This window comes from Jaculus jaculus, chromosome 16 (assembly GCF_020740685.1).
Source record: "Jaculus jaculus isolate mJacJac1 chromosome 16, mJacJac1.mat.Y.cur, whole genome shotgun sequence".
Taxonomy (NCBI): domain Eukaryota; kingdom Metazoa; phylum Chordata; class Mammalia; order Rodentia; family Dipodidae; genus Jaculus; species Jaculus jaculus.
Window position 1 is genome coordinate 59,009,219 of NC_059117.1, and position 17,476 is coordinate 59,026,694.

The window sequence follows — 17,476 nt, forward strand, 5'->3', positions numbered from 1 at the left end:
TGCACAAATGAAATCCTAACACACATTCACACTTCTGGACACCTGGTCAACATAGCTCCAATCCTTCCCAGTGGAAGCGTCAAAGGCTCAGAAGTCACCTAAGTTCTCGTACAAGAGATCCTGCCTGCCTTGGGCTCCGTACTGCTCTCCAAACTGACAATTACTGGATGATTATCTTGGTCTCCAAAGAAATTTGACAGGTCTCACAAGTTTAGTTATCACCTTTGAACTCTCCTCTGCTTATGATTCTCCGTCTTTGGTAACAATCGAGAAGGCACACCATACCTTAACGCCTCACTTGAACTTCCACAAGGCTTTCTCAACTCCTGGCTTTCACTCCTTAAAGATTCCAAGCCACTCCTCAGGCACTTCTCCTCCACTTGGGTGTCCCTAACCTACACCCTCCAGTGAAACTCAATCTACCCTCCTTAAAGGTAGCTAGGAACAGGGCCCCTCACCATTCCCCAGGTCTTAAAATTTCAGGAATCCAGTTCTACTTAGGGACCTATGAGGACACATACAATTCCTTCAGCACCTTTCTAAAGGGCAGTTTCAAGTTATTTTCAGCACTTCCACTGCAGTAAACATTTAGGATTCCCACCTTGGTTCCATCTGTCTACACTCAAGCTCAGCTCCAACTCTGCCAATGGAATGAGAGGTCACTATACTAGCTGATCATGGACAGTATGACAGTGAGCCTAGCAGTAAACTCAAGCTGCTCTTCAAAAAGGAGAAGTCCTGGGCTGGAGAGATGGCTTAGCGGTTAAGAGCTTGCCTGTGAAGCCTAAGGACCCTGGTTCCCCAGGACCCCCGTTAGCCAGATGCACAAGAGGGCGCACATGTCTGGAGTTCGTTTGCAGTGACTGAAGGCACTGGCGTGCCCATTCTCTCTCTTTCTCTCTCTCTGCCTCTAATAAATAAAAAATAAAAAGGAGAAGTCTTGCTCCATTACCACAGAACGTCTGCCTGCTTATCTCTCTATATACCCCAATAATTTACACACAGATCAAGAGATTGAGATTGTCCTAAATCTGCTGTAAAAATAGAAGAATCCACAACAGAGTTTCTGAGAGTACCTTCACTGTGGGCAACCACTGCTATTTTCTTTTAATTTTTTTTTTGGTTCATTTTTCTTTATTTATTTGAGAGTGACAAGAAAGAGGCAGATAGAGAGAGAATGGGCACACTAGAGCCTCCAGCCACTGCAAACGAACTCCAGACACGTGTGCCCCCTTGTGCACCTGGCTAACATGGGTCTTGGAGAATTGAGCCTCGAACCGGGGTCCTTAGGCTTCACAGGCAAGCGCTTAACAGCTAAGCCATCTCTCCAGCCCTCATTGCCACTTTCTAAAATCAAATGGAAGTGTAGTTTTTAAAAGGAGGTTGAAATGTTACAACAGTTGTAATTCAGAATTCTTTTAAAAACTAAACTGTAGTGATTTTAGAAACTAAAAATTTCTAAATTCTACATTTGTGACAGACTACTGTGAATTTATTTAACATGTATGAGCCAAAGAAAGCCCACAACATAGTCTAAGTTGTGTCCATTGTAGGAAAACGTGCAACTTACAGGCGTCTGAAGTTTTTTATGTTGAATAAGTGAAATCGTCTGGTCCTTCTAGTAACTCGTTCGCACACCTGTAAAATAATACAATCTCAAAATTTTCCCAACTGTTTTTACCAAATATGGAATGTGTAAAAATCTTAAGTTTTATGTCTGAAGTTAAAAATTTATGCACAGGGACCTTGAAAAGAGTTGACTTTTGTAAAAGGGAAACTGGAAGATTTGTTTCTTCAAGTAAATGTCTTTATGTAACATAATATTTCCTTTTTCTCTACTCGACCCTTTTTCATGTATCTCTAATTTATACTTTGATAAAACATCACATTGCTGATTTAAAAATCTCCAATAATTCAGATTTTCCAACACTGTGTGCTTATTTAATAGCTATGCTGGCAGATATTTTTGTTTGTTACATTTTTATTAATCAAGTGCTGAGCTTATGACAAGTCAAATTCTTAAAATTCTCAGCTGGACCAGATATGAAAGATGTTAACCTTTAAAACTGCAGAGAGTAAACAATTCTGAAAAAGCACACACAGTTTGTAACACAAAAGGAGATGCATTCACTCTAAAGCAATGAAAATCCTGTGCTGCAAAGATTCTGTGCTCATGGTCAGCAGGAGAGACCATTTCTTCACCAGCTCCTGCTGATTCCCAGTCCTTCCTATTCACTGGGCGATGGAACATGACCCTGGTGGAGACGGGGAACCTACATTTCCTCAGCGCCAGTGAGCTGGAACTCCACCAGACATGGAGAATTAGCTGGCTATATAATCTTTTCTCTCCTGCCCTTGAAGTGGAGCTACTTCCTGATTACTCCTACTGGCACTCTGGCATACTAATCTAGGTTCTTTGCTATCATTCCTCCTTGTTACCCACATTTTCCCTAACAATGAAACATGTTTGCAACATTTTCTTGCTAATGTTCTCCTGTTCCAGCTGGCAGGCCCCAGGCATGTGAGTCCACCTAGATCGCCACAGCCCTGTGTCTGCATGTGGGTAGGCAGCACTGACAGTGGCGTTCTGTGTAGCTGCTGGTCTCTGCGTGACTGCGCAGGGTTGAAAGGCTGCTGAGGGAAGGCCATGGCAGCCGCAGATGCTCCCTTTTCGTGTGCTCAGTGGGTCTGCGTTCTAGAACAGATCTGACAGTTCTCTGTGGTGTGCAATGTCCCTCTACAGAACTATTTTTTAAATGATTACTTGAAATACCTTGTGGAGTTCGTTAGATGTATTCTTTGAAGGCCTATAAAACAAACAGAAAAAAAAAATAATTTCAGACCATTAGTTAACAAATCACATACAGTGGTATATACTTTTTTTTTTTTTTCAAGGTAGGGCCTCACGCTAGTCCAGGCTAACCTGGAACTTGCTATATAGTCTCAGGGTGGCCTCGAACTCTCAGTGATCCTCCTACCTATGCCTTCCAAGTGTGGTATATTCTTTTTAGGTAACAACATGAGGTGGAGATCTATGTAACATATTTTTAACAGTTATATGGTATTTAAGGTCCAATCATTCTTTACATGGGGATTGAAATGAAACCTAGTAAACAGATAATAGTACTATAATCACCAAGAAACAAATTTACATCAAACTTTCTGAGGGCCAAAGACAAAGAAAAATATCACTTGCACCATTTTATATTCTACAAATAGACTGTGTTGTTGTTCTTATTAAAAACAGAAGCAAGCCAGGCATGGGGGCGCATGCCTTTAATCCCAGGACTTGGGAGGCAGAGGTAGGAGAATCATCTTGAATTTGAGGCCACCCTGAGACTACCTAGTGATGGAATTCCAGATCAGCCTGAGCCAGACTGAGACCCTACCTCAAAAAACAAAACAAAAAAACAAATAAAATAGAAACAAATACTCACAGGCACTAAATCCCTAAACTATGATTTGAGTCTTAGCCACGATAACATGCAGGGTTTTGAAAACAATTATAGGGGTTATCATTCCCAGGCCCCCTATGCAATATTTACTATTTATTTATTGTAAGCAGTGTACATGTGTTGTTCTCCCTTTGTATCTCACAATAATTTTGTGACATAAGTAATATATAGATGTTTCATGGAGAAAGATATAGCCAAGAAAATGCCATGTAAATTGTCTAAAGGATTAGGTTAGAGGCAGACCCAGAATTTAATCCTATGAGTTTGGCTTTATAACATGATTCTCAAAATGTGTCATGAAAGTAACCTTTGTATTCTGGCATTATTAAGTGATGTAACAGCAGACATATTACCACTCACATTATCACTCACTTGCCATTTATTATGACAGCTAAGAAAATACTTTTGGGGCTGGAGAGATGGCTTAGCAGTTAAGCGCTTGCCTGTGAAGCCTAAGGACCCCGGTTCAAGGCTTGGTTCCCCAGGTCCCACGTTAGCCAGATGCACAAGGGGGCACACGCGTCTGGAGTTCGTTTGCAGAGGCTGGAAGCCCTGGCACGCCCATTCTCTCTCTCTCCCTCTATCTGTCTTTCTCTCTGTGTCTGTTGCTCTCAAATAAATACATAAAAAATTAAAAAAAGAAAATACTTTTGAAAAATAAAACCACCTAACCCTACTCAATTTTAAAATCCTACTTTCAGTGTAAAAAGATATATTTATTGCTGAAGAAGGTTGAAAACTGGTAACCTTCATCACTTCCAATTTTTAGAGGAAAAAGAATACTAAATGGTGAATTTTATAACTCCAAATTCTGCTCTTTGATAAAACTGTCAACAGTTTACTTCTCTATCAGACACTAATAACATCCTCACTCTCTCTGAAGAATGCACACACATATTCATGTGTTTCAAGCTCTCATTTTAAAGAACCTTTTCTATCACCGCTACTGATTAGAAAAAGCACACAGAATGATAGAATTTTGTTTAGTATTGTCTCAATGATTTTAATTATATAACCTAAGTCTAACTCTCCTTCCCTGACTAAACAGGACCAGATATAATAAATCAAGGCTTCTTATTTTTTATTTGATTAACTTTGGGTTTTTCAAGGTAGGGTCTCTGTCTAGCCCAGGCTGACCTGAAATTCACTATGTAGTCCCAGTGTGGCCTCTAATGCGAAATCATCCTACTTCTGCCTTGGATGCACTTGATTAGAGGTGTACGCCACCATCCCACCCAGGAAGGCTTCTTATTTTTATTATAAAACAAAGAATTTGATTTTAATGTGGTGCTTGTTAAGCACAGTCTATTTCTGTTTCCTTCACTCCTATTCTATCCACTGCCATCACCAAAATTATGTCTCCCCTCCACCTGGCCTCCTTTCCCCTAACATCCTCATGGACTTCTGACACCTTTGCTCAACATCACTGCTTCCATCTCATGGTCTCCTGCCCAATTTCACCCAAACTTATAAATGCAATCAACATAGATATCCACCAACTGATGACTAGATCATAAAAATATGGTACACATACACAAATGAGATTTTATTTAACTGTAAAGAAAATGACCTCCTGAGATATGCTGGAAAATGGACATAAGAAGTAAACATACCTAAAGAGGTAACTTGGCCTCATAAAATCAAACACTGCATGTTCTCCTTTACATGTAGATGTTAACTTTTGTGTGAGCATGTATGCAGATGAGGAAATATGTGCACAGGAATGGGCATTAAACTGCATGGACCAACACATGAAAGACAAACACAGATATCATAGAAACACACACTTCCCTCTCTACTGGATCACTTCCAAGAGCTTGCAATCATCGGTCAAATGCATGATGTCAAAGAGAAACTGCTTCCGTTCTCCATTTCCCTTCACTTTGTAACTAGTTCTCTAATGCTTTTCTGAGGAAACCTTGTCCAAGGCGTTAGGTGTCATTATCCACTATAGCCAAGCTTCCATCATCACTGTTCCTGCCAGTGTGCCTGGTGCCCATCTTCCTCCACCCTCCAGCAATGTGATGGAGCTTGAGTATCCCCATACTTTGAAGAGTACAGGAATCCACGCAATTTCCAGAGAAACTGAGCAGTGTAAAATTGCCGTCCAGGGAAAGGAATATTCGGTGGTCTTACCTTCTCTCGGTGTGCTGTAGGTTACCTGACACATGACTGCTGCCAACTTGCGGCCCAGTATCCATTTCAACAGGAGACCCTTCCCGGGTTGATGCAGACATGCATTCACTTATACTGAATTTGCTATTTTCACTTTTCTTTTCGTCTGCCAGAGGGCAGGAGGGTTCACTCCTTTAAGAGATTTATAAGAGTCAATGATTTCTATATTTTATTCTCTGACAAGATTACAAAACAATTTGGGAACATTTCCACTCTTCCACAAGGAGAGATGGTTTAGCAGTTAAGGCACTTGCTTACAAAGCTAAAGAACCCAGGTTCAATTCCCCAGGACACATGCAAGCCTGATCCCCAAGGGGGCCCATGCATCTGGAGTCATCTGTAGTGGCTGAAGGTACAGGCTTACACACACACACACACACACACACACACACACTCTCTCTCTCTCTCTCTCTCTCTATATATATATATATATATATATATATATATATACATACATATATATATCTTTATCTCTCCTTTTCAAATACAATAAACAGATAAAAGTAGGATATTATACCTTATAATGTCTTTCTTATGTGTTGTTCCTAGTTTCAGATTTACTTGCAAGAAAACTTTGTTTTTCCATTTCTTCAATTTCTGTTATTATAGTTACATTATTTTCAGTACTATTAACTTCCTTTAGGCTTCTGTAAGGAAATACTTCATAGTAGTTTTCCATTCTGACAGTGGAATCTGTATCGTGGAGAAAAGGAATGTAAATAATACATGAGTACTTTTTATGTATGTGGAATATACATTTTCAGATTCCTTCATTCATGCTCTGAGGAAAGGTCTGCTGAAGGTGTGCGTACAATGTGTAACATGATTTTTAAGCATAGCTAATTGAACAGATGAGACCTTGGCTCTCATGTAGCTTAGTCTAGTGGAGAATCCTTGATAAATAATAGGTCTAAGTTCAGGTAGACGCTATAAGAAACAGATTGCGATAAGCTGGGGAGATGTTTCAGAAGCTAAAGGTGCTTGTTCACAAAGCCTGCCATCCTGGCTTGATTCCCTTGCTCCCTCGTTAAGCCTGCTCCCTGTGTGCTGGAGTTCACCTGATGTGGGGTGACCGTTCACTTCCATCAGTGTGTCCATTTCTGCAGTAGATGTCTCAGGTGTTGGTGTTCTCACCAACTCTCTCAATTGACTTTTTGTAATTTCACTTTTATCTCCTTTCCCCAAAGGACAGGCTCTTTCATTTCTGCAAGTTAATCATAGAAAACAATGTTTTCTATTAATTCTACTCATCAACCTTACAAACCAATTTGGGAAAATTACCCACATTTCCCCTATTTACATATTTCTCAATTTTAATAGTTATTATTATTATTATTATTTATTGGGTAGGAGGGCAGAAAGAGCAATAGAGAGAGAATGACAATCCAGGGACTTCAGCCACTGGGAACCAATGCCAGATGCACGCACCCCCTTGTGTGCATGCGCAACACTGCATGCTTCAGTCACTGCATCTGTAGGTAGGACCTGGAGATGAACTGATTTTCTTAGGCTTCAAAGGCAAACACTTAACCTTTAAGCCATCTCTTCATTTAAAGTAATTGCTACTCATTACAAAAAACACAAACAATGACACAATTCTCTCTAGTGTCTGAATGCTGTTAATTACATAATTTAAGCCAAAACCCTCCATGCCTGATAGTTTCATGTCAGCATATCATTTGCATGTTAAATTCAATTAAGATACTGCCTTTTAATACTACTCCAGAATAATCAGTGACCAACAATTCTGTTCTGATTTATCTGACCTAACATGGTCAGATACATTGACAAGAATTAGATTTCAATGTGGTGTATTTTAAACAAGGTATATTTTTCTCACCTCCACCTCAGTTCAACCCCACCCTCATTTCCACCAGTGTCTTTGCTCCACCATGGCCTATTTTCCACATTCATGGATGTGGGTTTTTTTTTTTGGGGGGGGGGTGATTTTTCAAGGTTGGCTCTTGCTTTCAGCCCAGTTTGTCCTGCCATTCACTATAGTCTCTGGCTGTACTCAAACACACAGCGAACCCTCCTACTTCCCACTCCCATGTGTAGGGATTGAAGGCGTGCTCTACAACACCCAGCTAGCCAAATGGATTCTTTCGGGAACTTTTATCAACACCTCCAGATTCCATCTCATGGTCTCCAATCCACTTTAACACAAACTAATGGGTAGAATCTCCTTAGACATCGATCTACTGATGGTAGGACAAAAAATGGGTATATATACACATATACATATATATGTAGAATTTTATTCAACTCTAAAGACAATGAAATTATGAATTATACAGGAAATGGATGGATGGAGAAGGAAAATATTATACTAAAGGAGTAACTGAGGGTCATAAAAAGAAAAACTGCATGTTCTTCCTAACATATGGATCTGATCTTTCATGTACAGATGTGTACAGATGCAATAAAGAATTATGTCCACAGGCATGGGCATGAAACTGGGTGAGCAAGATTTCTAACACATGGATATTAAAAATAAGATCTATTAGAACAGAAATTTCTTTCTCTATTGGATAATTTCCAAAGCTTGCAATCATCTTTCAATTGATGTAAAAAGAGAAATCTCTTCCGTTGTCCACTGCCCTTTACTTTCTAACTAGTTCTTGAATGCTTTTCTGAGGAAACCTTGTCTAAGGTATTAGGTGTCATTATCCACTACAGCCAAGCTTCCATCATCACTGTTCCTGCTTGGCAGTGTGCCTGGTGCCCATCTTCCTCCACCCTTCAGCAATGTGATGGAGATGAGTATTCTCCTACTTTGAATGAATAGTACATGAATCCACACAATTTCCAGAGAAACCAAGCAGTGTAAAATTGCTGTCCAGGAAAAGGAATATTCGGTGGTCTTACTTTTTCCCAGTGTGATGTAGATCACCTGGCACGTGACTGCCGTCAACTTGGGGTTGCAGCCCAGTATCAATTTCAACAGGAGACCCTTCACTGGTTGATGCAGACACAGGTTCGCCTTTAATGAATTTGCTATTTTCACTTTTCTTTTCGTCTGCCAGGGGGCAGGGGGCTTCATTCCTTTAAGAGATTCATGAAAGTTAATGTTTTCTACTGTTCGTTCTGACAAGATTACAAAAAATGGGGGAAAATTACCACTCCTCCACTTATTACTTTTTCAACAGTTTTTATTTGTTCAAGAGAGATAGAGCATATGGCAGATAGAGAAAGAAGGGGTGAGGCGAGGCCCCTTACTTCTGCAAATGATCTTCAGACACAAGTGCAACCTTGTGCAGCTGGCTCAAATGGGTCCTAGGGCATTGTCCTGTGTTCTTTGGATTTGCAGGCAAGTGTCTTAATGGCTTAGCCATCTCTTCAAGACCTACTTTTCTTTAAATGAATTTTTAAAATGAGGATTACCAGGAAATGGAAAGATATTTTCTGATCACAAGATGGACAAAGGTACAATTATGATGCTATGTGGTACATGAGGCTTGTGTGAGAAGTTGTAACTGAGCACAAGGAAGTCTTTACAAAAACAATGTCAACAAGGGGCTGAACAAACAGGGACACCAACCATCTAGATAAGAGACACTAGACACATGGTGCCTTTGTGTTCTAGAAACTTAAATGGAAAAGAACAGATGAATGTAACCAGAGATGATGTCATATTACTTATGAATGCTACTCTCACAGGATTGACCTTGCTGACTATAACCAATGACTCAGTGACAGGAGTGATGCATCAGCGATTCATGATGTATTTTCGTTTTGTTTTCAAATGTAACAATGTTCAATATAAATGATGTTAAATATAGCATGGAGTTGGGTTTTGTGGCATACTTCTTTGATCCCAGCTGGGAGGCAGAGTAAGGGGGATTACTGTGAGTTTGAAGCCACCCTGAGACTACGTGGTGCATTCCAGGTCAGCCTGGGCTATAGGGAAACGCAAATTTGAAAACCCGTAACCAAAAAGAAAAACAAACAAAACACAGCATGAACTTAGTACTGGGAGCGTACCCTTTCATTCCTCAGTAAGAACAGTTTAGGTCTTTAACAGTAGGATATTATGGGGTGCAGAGTTGTCTTAGTGGTTAAAGCACTTGCCTGCAAAGCCAAAGAATCCATAGGTTCAATTCTTCAGGACCCATATAAGCCTGATGCACAGGGGACATATGCATCTGGAGTTCGTCTGCAGTGGCTGGAGGCCCTAGCACCCTCAATCTCAATCTATCTCTCTATGCATATATCTGACACTTTCACTCTTGTTCAAATAAACAAAACAAATCAATAAATAAATGAAAGTAGGATATTATAACTATACCTTTTAATTATTCCTAGTTTTGGATTTATTTGTAACAAAACTTTAGGTTTTTCCATTTTTTGAATTACTTTTGTAGCTACATCATTGTCATTAACTTTAACTTACTTTAGGCTTTTGTATGAAAATGCTTCATTATTACATTCCAATCTGACAGTGGAATCTGTATCATGGAGAAAAGGAAATGGAAATAATATATGAGTAATTTTTATGTATGTGTAATATGCATTTTTAGATTCCTTCATTCATACTCTGAGGAAATGTCTACTGAGAGTGTTTGTTATAATGTGTAACATACATCTGTATATGTATGTGTGTGTGTATGTATGTATGTATGTATACACACACACACACACACAATTTTTTTTTTTTTTTTTTTTTGAGGTAGGGTCTCACTCTACCCAAGCTGACTTGGAATTCCACTCTGCATTCTCAGGGTGGCCTTGAACTCACAGGGATCCTACCTCTGCCTCCCGAGTGCTGGGATTAAAGGCGTGCACCATGATGCCCGACTGTGTGGAAGGTATTTTTTAAGCATAGCTAATTGAACAGATGAGACCTTGGCTCTCATTTATCTTATTCTAGCACAGAATCTCAGTTAACTGATGGTTATAAATTCAGGTAGATGTTGTAAGAAACAGATCGCGATAGCCTGGGGAGATGTTTCAGAAGCTAAAGATGGTTACTCGCAAAGCCTGCTATCCTAGCTTGATTCCCTTGCTCCCTTGTTAACCCTGTGCTGGAGTTCACCTGATGCGGGATGACCGTTCACTTCCATCAGTGTGTCCATTTCTGCAGCAGATATCTCAGGTGTTGGTGTTCTCACCAATCCTCTCAATGGATTCTTTCTAATTTCACTTTTGTTTCCTTTCTCCAAAGGACAGGTACCTTCATTTCTGCAAGTTAGACATAGAAAACAATGTTTCCTATTAATTCTACTCATCAAGGTTACAAAACAATTTGGGGAAATTATAAAAATTACCCTTTCTACACTTCTTAATTTTAACAGATTTTTTAAATTTATTATTTTGAAAGAGATGGAGAAAGGGACAGAGGGACAGACAATGGGCAGACCAGGTTCTTGAGCCACTGTGAACATACACCAAATGCCTGTGCCCCCTTGTGTTCATGTGCGACATTGCATGTTTGCATCACTGCACCTGGCTACATGGGACCTGAAGATTTGAGCAGGAGTTCTTAGGCTTCACAGGCAAGGGCCTTTAATGCAAAGCCATCTAGATGGTTATTAATTTATCATGAAAACAAGCCCAAATCAGAATGGATTTTTCTTGGGAAAGAATTATCTAGCCTAAATTACTGCCATCATCTTACTTATCATGTTTCTCCTTAGCAGGAAACTCCTTGACTGCTTGTAGAGCTTGTTTTCCATCATCACAGTCAGCCACATCAGGAGATGTGGAAGCATCAGCAGGAGCAGGAGGAACAGGAGGAGGGGCAGGAACATCAGCATCCACAGAAAGAGGAAGATCAAGAAGGCCAGCAGGAGGAGCAGGAGAATCAGGGCCATCCTGAGCATTGGGACCACCAGAAGTGTCTGGAACACCAGAAGTGTCTGGATGACCAGACGTATCAGGACCATCAAAGGTATGTGGACCATTAGGCATATTGGAAAAATCAGAAGTATCAGGACCATCAGGAATATCGGAACCATCAGGAGTATCCAGACCATCAGGGGCATCTGAACCATCAGGTATATCCAGACCATCAGGAGCATCTGAGCCGTCGGAAGTATCCGGACCCTCAGGTGTATAAGGTGCAGAAGAGGCAAGGAGAGCATGAGGAGGGTCAGGAAACAGCATCACCAGGAACAGCAGGAACATCAGGGGCAGGCGTAATAGCAGGGGCAAGAGGAACAGGAGAAGCAAGAGGAGGAGGAAGAAAAGGTGCGGATACATAGGAGAAGAAAGAGGAGCAGAAGGATCAGCAGGAGTATCAAGATGTTCCAGAGTTTTGGGACCATCCAGAGCATCAGGTCCATCTGGTGTATCAGGACCATCCGGAGTTTCAGGTCCATCTGGAATATCAGGATCATCCGGAGTATCGGGACCACCTGGAGTTTCAGGTCCATCTGGAATATCAGGATCATCCGGAATATCAGGACCATCCAGAGTATCAGGACCATCTGGAGTTTCAGGTCCATCTGGAATATTAGGATCATCTGGAGTATTGGGACCACCTGGAGTTTCAGGTCCATCTGGAATATCAGGATCATCTGGAATATCAGGATCATCTGGAATATCAGGTCCATCTGGAATATCAGGATCATCCGGAGTATCGGGACCACCTGGAGTTTCAGGTCCATCTGGAATATCAGGATCATCCGGAATATCAGGACCATCCAGAGTATCAGGACCATCTGGAGTTTCAGGTCCATCTGGAATATCAGGATCATCTAGAGTATCAGGACCATCCAGAGTATCGGGACCATCTGGGATATCAGGATCATCCGGAATATTGGGACCACCTGGAGTTTCAGGTCCATCTGGAGTATCACGATCATCTGGAGAATCAGAACCATCTAGAGTATCAGGAGCATCCAGAGTATCAGGAGCATCCAGAGTATCAGGACCACCTGGAGTTTCAGGTCCATCTGGAATATCAGGTCCATCTGGAATATCAGGATCATCCGGAATATCAGGATCATCCGGAATATCAGGATCATCCGGAATATCAGGACCATCTGGAGTTTCAGGTCCATCTGGAATATCAGGATCATCTAGAGTATTGGGACCATCTGGAATATCAGGTCCATCTGGAATATCAGGATCATCTGTAGTATCAGGACCATGCAGAATATCGGGACCATCTGGAGTTTCAGGTCCATCTGGAGTATCACAATCATCTGGAGAATCAGAACCATCCGGAGTATCAGGAGCATCCAGAGTATCAGGACCACCTGGAGTTTCAGGTCCATCTGGAATATCAGGATCATCCGGAATATCAGGACCATCCAGAGTATCAGGACCATCTGGAGTTTCAGGTCCATCTGTAATATCAGGATCATCTAGAGTATTGGGACCATCCGGAATATCAGGTCCATCTGGAATATCAGGATCATCTGGAGAACCATCCAGAGTATCAGGACCATCTGGAGTTTCAGGTCCATCTGCAATATCAGGATCATCCAGAATATCAGGACCATCTGGAGTTTCAGGTCCATCTGGAATATCAGGATCATCTGGAATATCACGACCATCCAGAGTATCAGGACCATCTGGAATTTCAGATCCATCTGGGATATCAGAATCATCCAGAATATTGGGACCACCTGGAGTTTCAGGTCCATCTGGAGTATCACGATCACTTGGAGAATCAGAACCATCCGGAGTATCAGGAGCATCCAGAGTATCGGGACCACCTGGAGTTTCAGGTCCATCTGGAGTATCAGGATCATCTGGATTATCAGGACCATCCAGAGTATTGGGACCATCTGGAGTTTCAGGTCCATTTGGAATATTAGGACCATCTGGAGTATCGGGACCACCTGGAGTTTCAGGTCCATCTGGAGTATCAAGATCATCTGGAAAATCAGGACCATCTGGAGTTTCAGGTCCATCTGGAGTATCAGGACCATCCAGAGTATCAGGACCACTTGGAGTTTCAGGTCCATCTGGAGTATCAAGATCATCCAGAGAATCTGGACCATCTGGAGTTTCAGGTCCATCTGGAATATCAGGATCATCCAGAGTATCAGGACCACCTGGAGTTTCAGGTCCATCTGGAATATCAGGATCATCTGGACTGTCAGGACCATCCAGAGTATTGAGACCACCTGAAGTTTCAGGTCCATCTGGAGTATCACAAGCAGAAGGAGCAGGACAATCAAATGGATCACCATTAGGAGTAGTAGAGACAGGAGTAGGAAGTGGAGCAAAAGGATCAGTGCCATCAGCAGCAGCAGGGTCAGCGGCAGCGGCAGCAGAAGCAGTAGCTGCAGGTCTATGACGTAACTTTTCTGAGCCTGTCAGTACCTTCCATGTGCTTTCCTTCTCCATTCTTTCAACCTTTAATAGATAGTTTCAGTTGTGTTACTTTTCACTAAAAAGAAATTGTATAGTTTTCTTACGTTTCTTTTTTCTTTTTGTTATTGTCTTTTTCCAGGTAGGGTCTCCCTAGAGCCCAAGCTGACCTGGAATTCACTATGTAGTCTCAGGGTGGCCTCAAGCTCTCCAAGAGGCCTTAAGGATCTGCTGGGGCATAAGCATGGAATTCTGGAGAGGCCTTCCACATTTCACATATGTAGTGTAACATTCTATTTCTGGGCTGGGGAGATGAGTGGGCAGTTAAAGTGTGTTTGCTATTTAAGCATTAGGGCCAATCCTGACAGAGACAGTGAATTTCAAACCCCCAATCCCACATGAAAAGCTGACCATAGTCATTCACAACTGCAGCCCCAGTCTGTAGCAGGCGGACACTACAGAATTGCTGAGGCTTGCTAACAGACAAGAGCTTCAGATTTAAATGAGAAACAGGGCCTCAAGGAAAGTCCTAAGTGGACGTGCTATAAAAGCAGGAATCTGGGTGTTCTGACTTCTGCTTGAATGCACACATGACATGAGCTTCACACACACATACATACATAACACACACACACACACACACACACAATTTTACCTGGAGGACATGTAATTGCCTTCAAGGCCAACAAATTCTGGATGATTCAAAGCCCTTTACGGGCTCTACCCAGCATTTTAAGTCACCGAAAATGATGATATTCCATAACACTGAATCAGATAAATTACCCAATGTGATTAAACCAATAAATTTAGGAAATGTGAGCTTTGCAAACCAATTAATTCCTACTTGGGGGATGGGATTGCTTTGAAATACTGTATCTAGATCCTTTGTCAGTCTTAATATCTTAGTGTGTGTCACAATTCAACATTCTAATAGAGTCAAATAAAAAACTTACTAATTATTATGCTACAAATGAAAAAACATCATGTATTACAAAACCTAATACATAATAAAATATGGAGATCATTGAGCAACATTTTAAGGAAGTATCCTAAATGTTTCCTTTTTTTTTTAAGGTAGGGTTCCTCTCTAGTACAGGCTGACCTGGACTTCCCTATGTAGTCTCAGGGTGGCCTCGAGCTCACAGTGAACCTCCTACCTCTGCTTCCCAAGTGCTGGGATTAAAGGCATGAGCCACCATGCAAAGCAAAACATGTTTTCTTTAGTTACAGAGTCAAACACACTCTTCATGGAATCAAATAGAAAACATGGGACAACCCATATGTAATATAGATTTTGATACACTAAATGTTTAGCTTTCTGTAACTTCTTAACTATGTTAGTCTAAACATTTTATTTATTTATTTATTTGAGTGAGTGAGTGAGAGAGCAGGCAGATAAGAGAATGGGCACACCAGGGCCTCTAGCAACTGCAAAAAACTTCAGATGCCGGTGCCACCTTTTACATCTGGCTTACATGCGTAATTAGGAATTGAACCTTGGTCCATAGGTTTTCCAGGCAACCTCATCTTATTAAGGTACCTCAAGGCACCTCTGCAACACTCTTAGACTAAATAGACAGGCAAAGAAAAAAAAAATAGGGAAGAGGTTCTTCTAAAAGGTACAGGTCCAGGCCTCAGGGAATTTCTAGAGTTGCATTCACTGATAATTGGATTTATTAAGGATTAATGGGGGGAGGGAAATAGCTCAGTGATTAAAAGTGCTTACATGGGTTGAATTCCTCAGTTACCCATCTAAAGTCAGCCAGAAGATTAGCTTCAGAATCTGTTTCTTTCGTTGGAGTGGCATAAGACACTGGCACGCTCATGCCTGAGTGTGTGTTTAATTAATTAGTAGACTTATTTAGGCATGAGTCAAGTCAGTGTAATGTAAAAAGCCCTGTAAGGTACATTTCTCCAAATAATCCTTCATAGAATAGTAAACGTCCTGTACTATGGGCCAAGCATCCCTAATTAATTTTCCAGTACCTGTGGACGTTCAAACTCATTTTCTTCCTCATCCATTACTACCTTAATGTTTGTACTAGTCATATTTAATTTTATCAAAGTAATAAATAATTAAATTGGTCTTAACTTTACAACTTTCCAAACAAATGATACCGGGCAGACAATTGCTGTATTTTAAAAGTAATCACTACAAACAAAATTCAGAACAAAAAAATTAATTTCAGAAAGGGGCATTTTACCTGGGCATTAAAATCATCATCTTTCTTGGCTCTTTTTTTAGTTGCAGGAGCACCAGGAGCATTTCTGTTGGTCACCCTTCAGAGTGAGAACATACAATGAGTAACTTTGGTTATTAAAATAAAGTTCAGTAAAAGGTCACTTGTCTGCATAATAGATAGGAGTTCTTCATTTATGTAAGAAAAGTTGACTTTTAAGAGCTTTTAGATATTTATGCCTTTATGTACTTGACTATGGGGGATGTTCAATGGAGACCAACCAGGTCCATACAGAACACCTACAGCCCGCATGTTGGCAGAGTCTGCGCTGCGTGTGTCTGTATAAAGTACTTCTCTTGAAGATTTAACGGAACACCCCCTAAGTGGACTTAGCATATGTGGTATCTAAACGGGAGCAAATTCCTTACTAAAACAAGGCAGAAAGATAAAAGTAGGCCCTCCCAGTTGACTGTTCCTTGCTAAAGACTAATTGTAGATCTATGTCTGTAAATATAGGCATGGGGCCGACAATACCACAAGCCTATCTGCTACAGACAACCCTCCTGAGAGTATCTTTGACAAGCTTCAGAGACCGGGAAGTTTCTCAGTTGAGAAAATTAAATCATGAAGTTATCAAAACAGCAACCACCTTCTCTGGACTCCCTTCACAGCTACCGAGTTCATGAAAAACAGGTTAGGAAGCACAGATGCTTTGTAAGCCTGTTGTGATGGTTACAAGCTAACACACATGAAGCACGTAGCATGATGTGTATCTGCAAGAACACTCAAAGATCACAAGTGCCTCTTCTGTGTGTTGTCCATGACTCCAGAATATTGAAGGTCAGAGAACTCCTACCTGCGAGAGAAGCTGGGAGAAGTACTGCAAGCTGCATCTGAAGAGAAAGGAAAGTACATTGTACAACAGCAATACAAAATGGAACATAGTAAAATTACATGACTGATATATTGGTAGGACATTAATAGACACGAATCTAGAGTGAGCACTCATTATAATATTAATAGGCAGGTCATAATGCCCTGAAGTCTTACTTCCATTACTTTGTGTAGTGAAAAACTATAAGGAGAAGAAAGAAATCAATGAAGGATTAGCACGTGGATGTAAACTGCTGTGGGTAATGACCGCCATCCTAACTGAGCACTGTCACCCTGACATAAGGTGCTCTGCCAGCAGAATGACCATCACAAGGTGACAGCGTCAAGCAGCTGGCATGTTGCTGTTCTGCACTTGATGGCTTGAGGAACACTTCTATGTTCTTTGTTGGCCCGAGAAAATTATCTCCAGCTCTTCCTTTGAAATTGCTCAGTTTAGGATGAAAGTCTCTCACAAGGAAGGTAGAACTATAGTCATTGTGTGCCGTTCAGCATAAAAAAACAGGAAAC

The 17,476-nt window shown here is 41.0% G+C and overlaps 1 protein-coding gene across 1 annotated transcript in view; it reads right to left on the reverse strand.

The window, feature by feature from the left end:
- Positions 1-17,476, reverse strand: part of LOC123455288 (collagen alpha-5(IV) chain-like) — a 28,613-nt gene that overhangs the window by 1,414 nt on the left and 9,723 nt on the right. Inside the window, exons 7-17 of the mRNA XM_045135662.1 lie at positions 16,932-16,968; positions 16,100-16,175; positions 11,248-13,940; positions 10,666-10,811; positions 10,024-10,078; positions 8,499-8,675; positions 6,689-6,834; positions 6,148-6,323; positions 5,592-5,762; positions 2,774-2,807; positions 1,571-1,638 (exon numbers count right to left, since the gene is read on the reverse strand). Of these exons, the coding sequence (XP_044991597.1) occupies positions 6,163-6,323; positions 6,689-6,834; positions 8,499-8,675; positions 10,024-10,078; positions 10,666-10,811; positions 11,248-13,940; positions 16,100-16,175; positions 16,932-16,968 (3,491 nt within the window). The 3' untranslated portion in view covers positions 1,571-1,638; positions 2,774-2,807; positions 5,592-5,762; positions 6,148-6,162. The remainder of the gene's footprint in view (positions 1-1,570; positions 1,639-2,773; positions 2,808-5,591; positions 5,763-6,147; positions 6,324-6,688; positions 6,835-8,498; positions 8,676-10,023; positions 10,079-10,665; positions 10,812-11,247; positions 13,941-16,099; positions 16,176-16,931; positions 16,969-17,476) is intronic.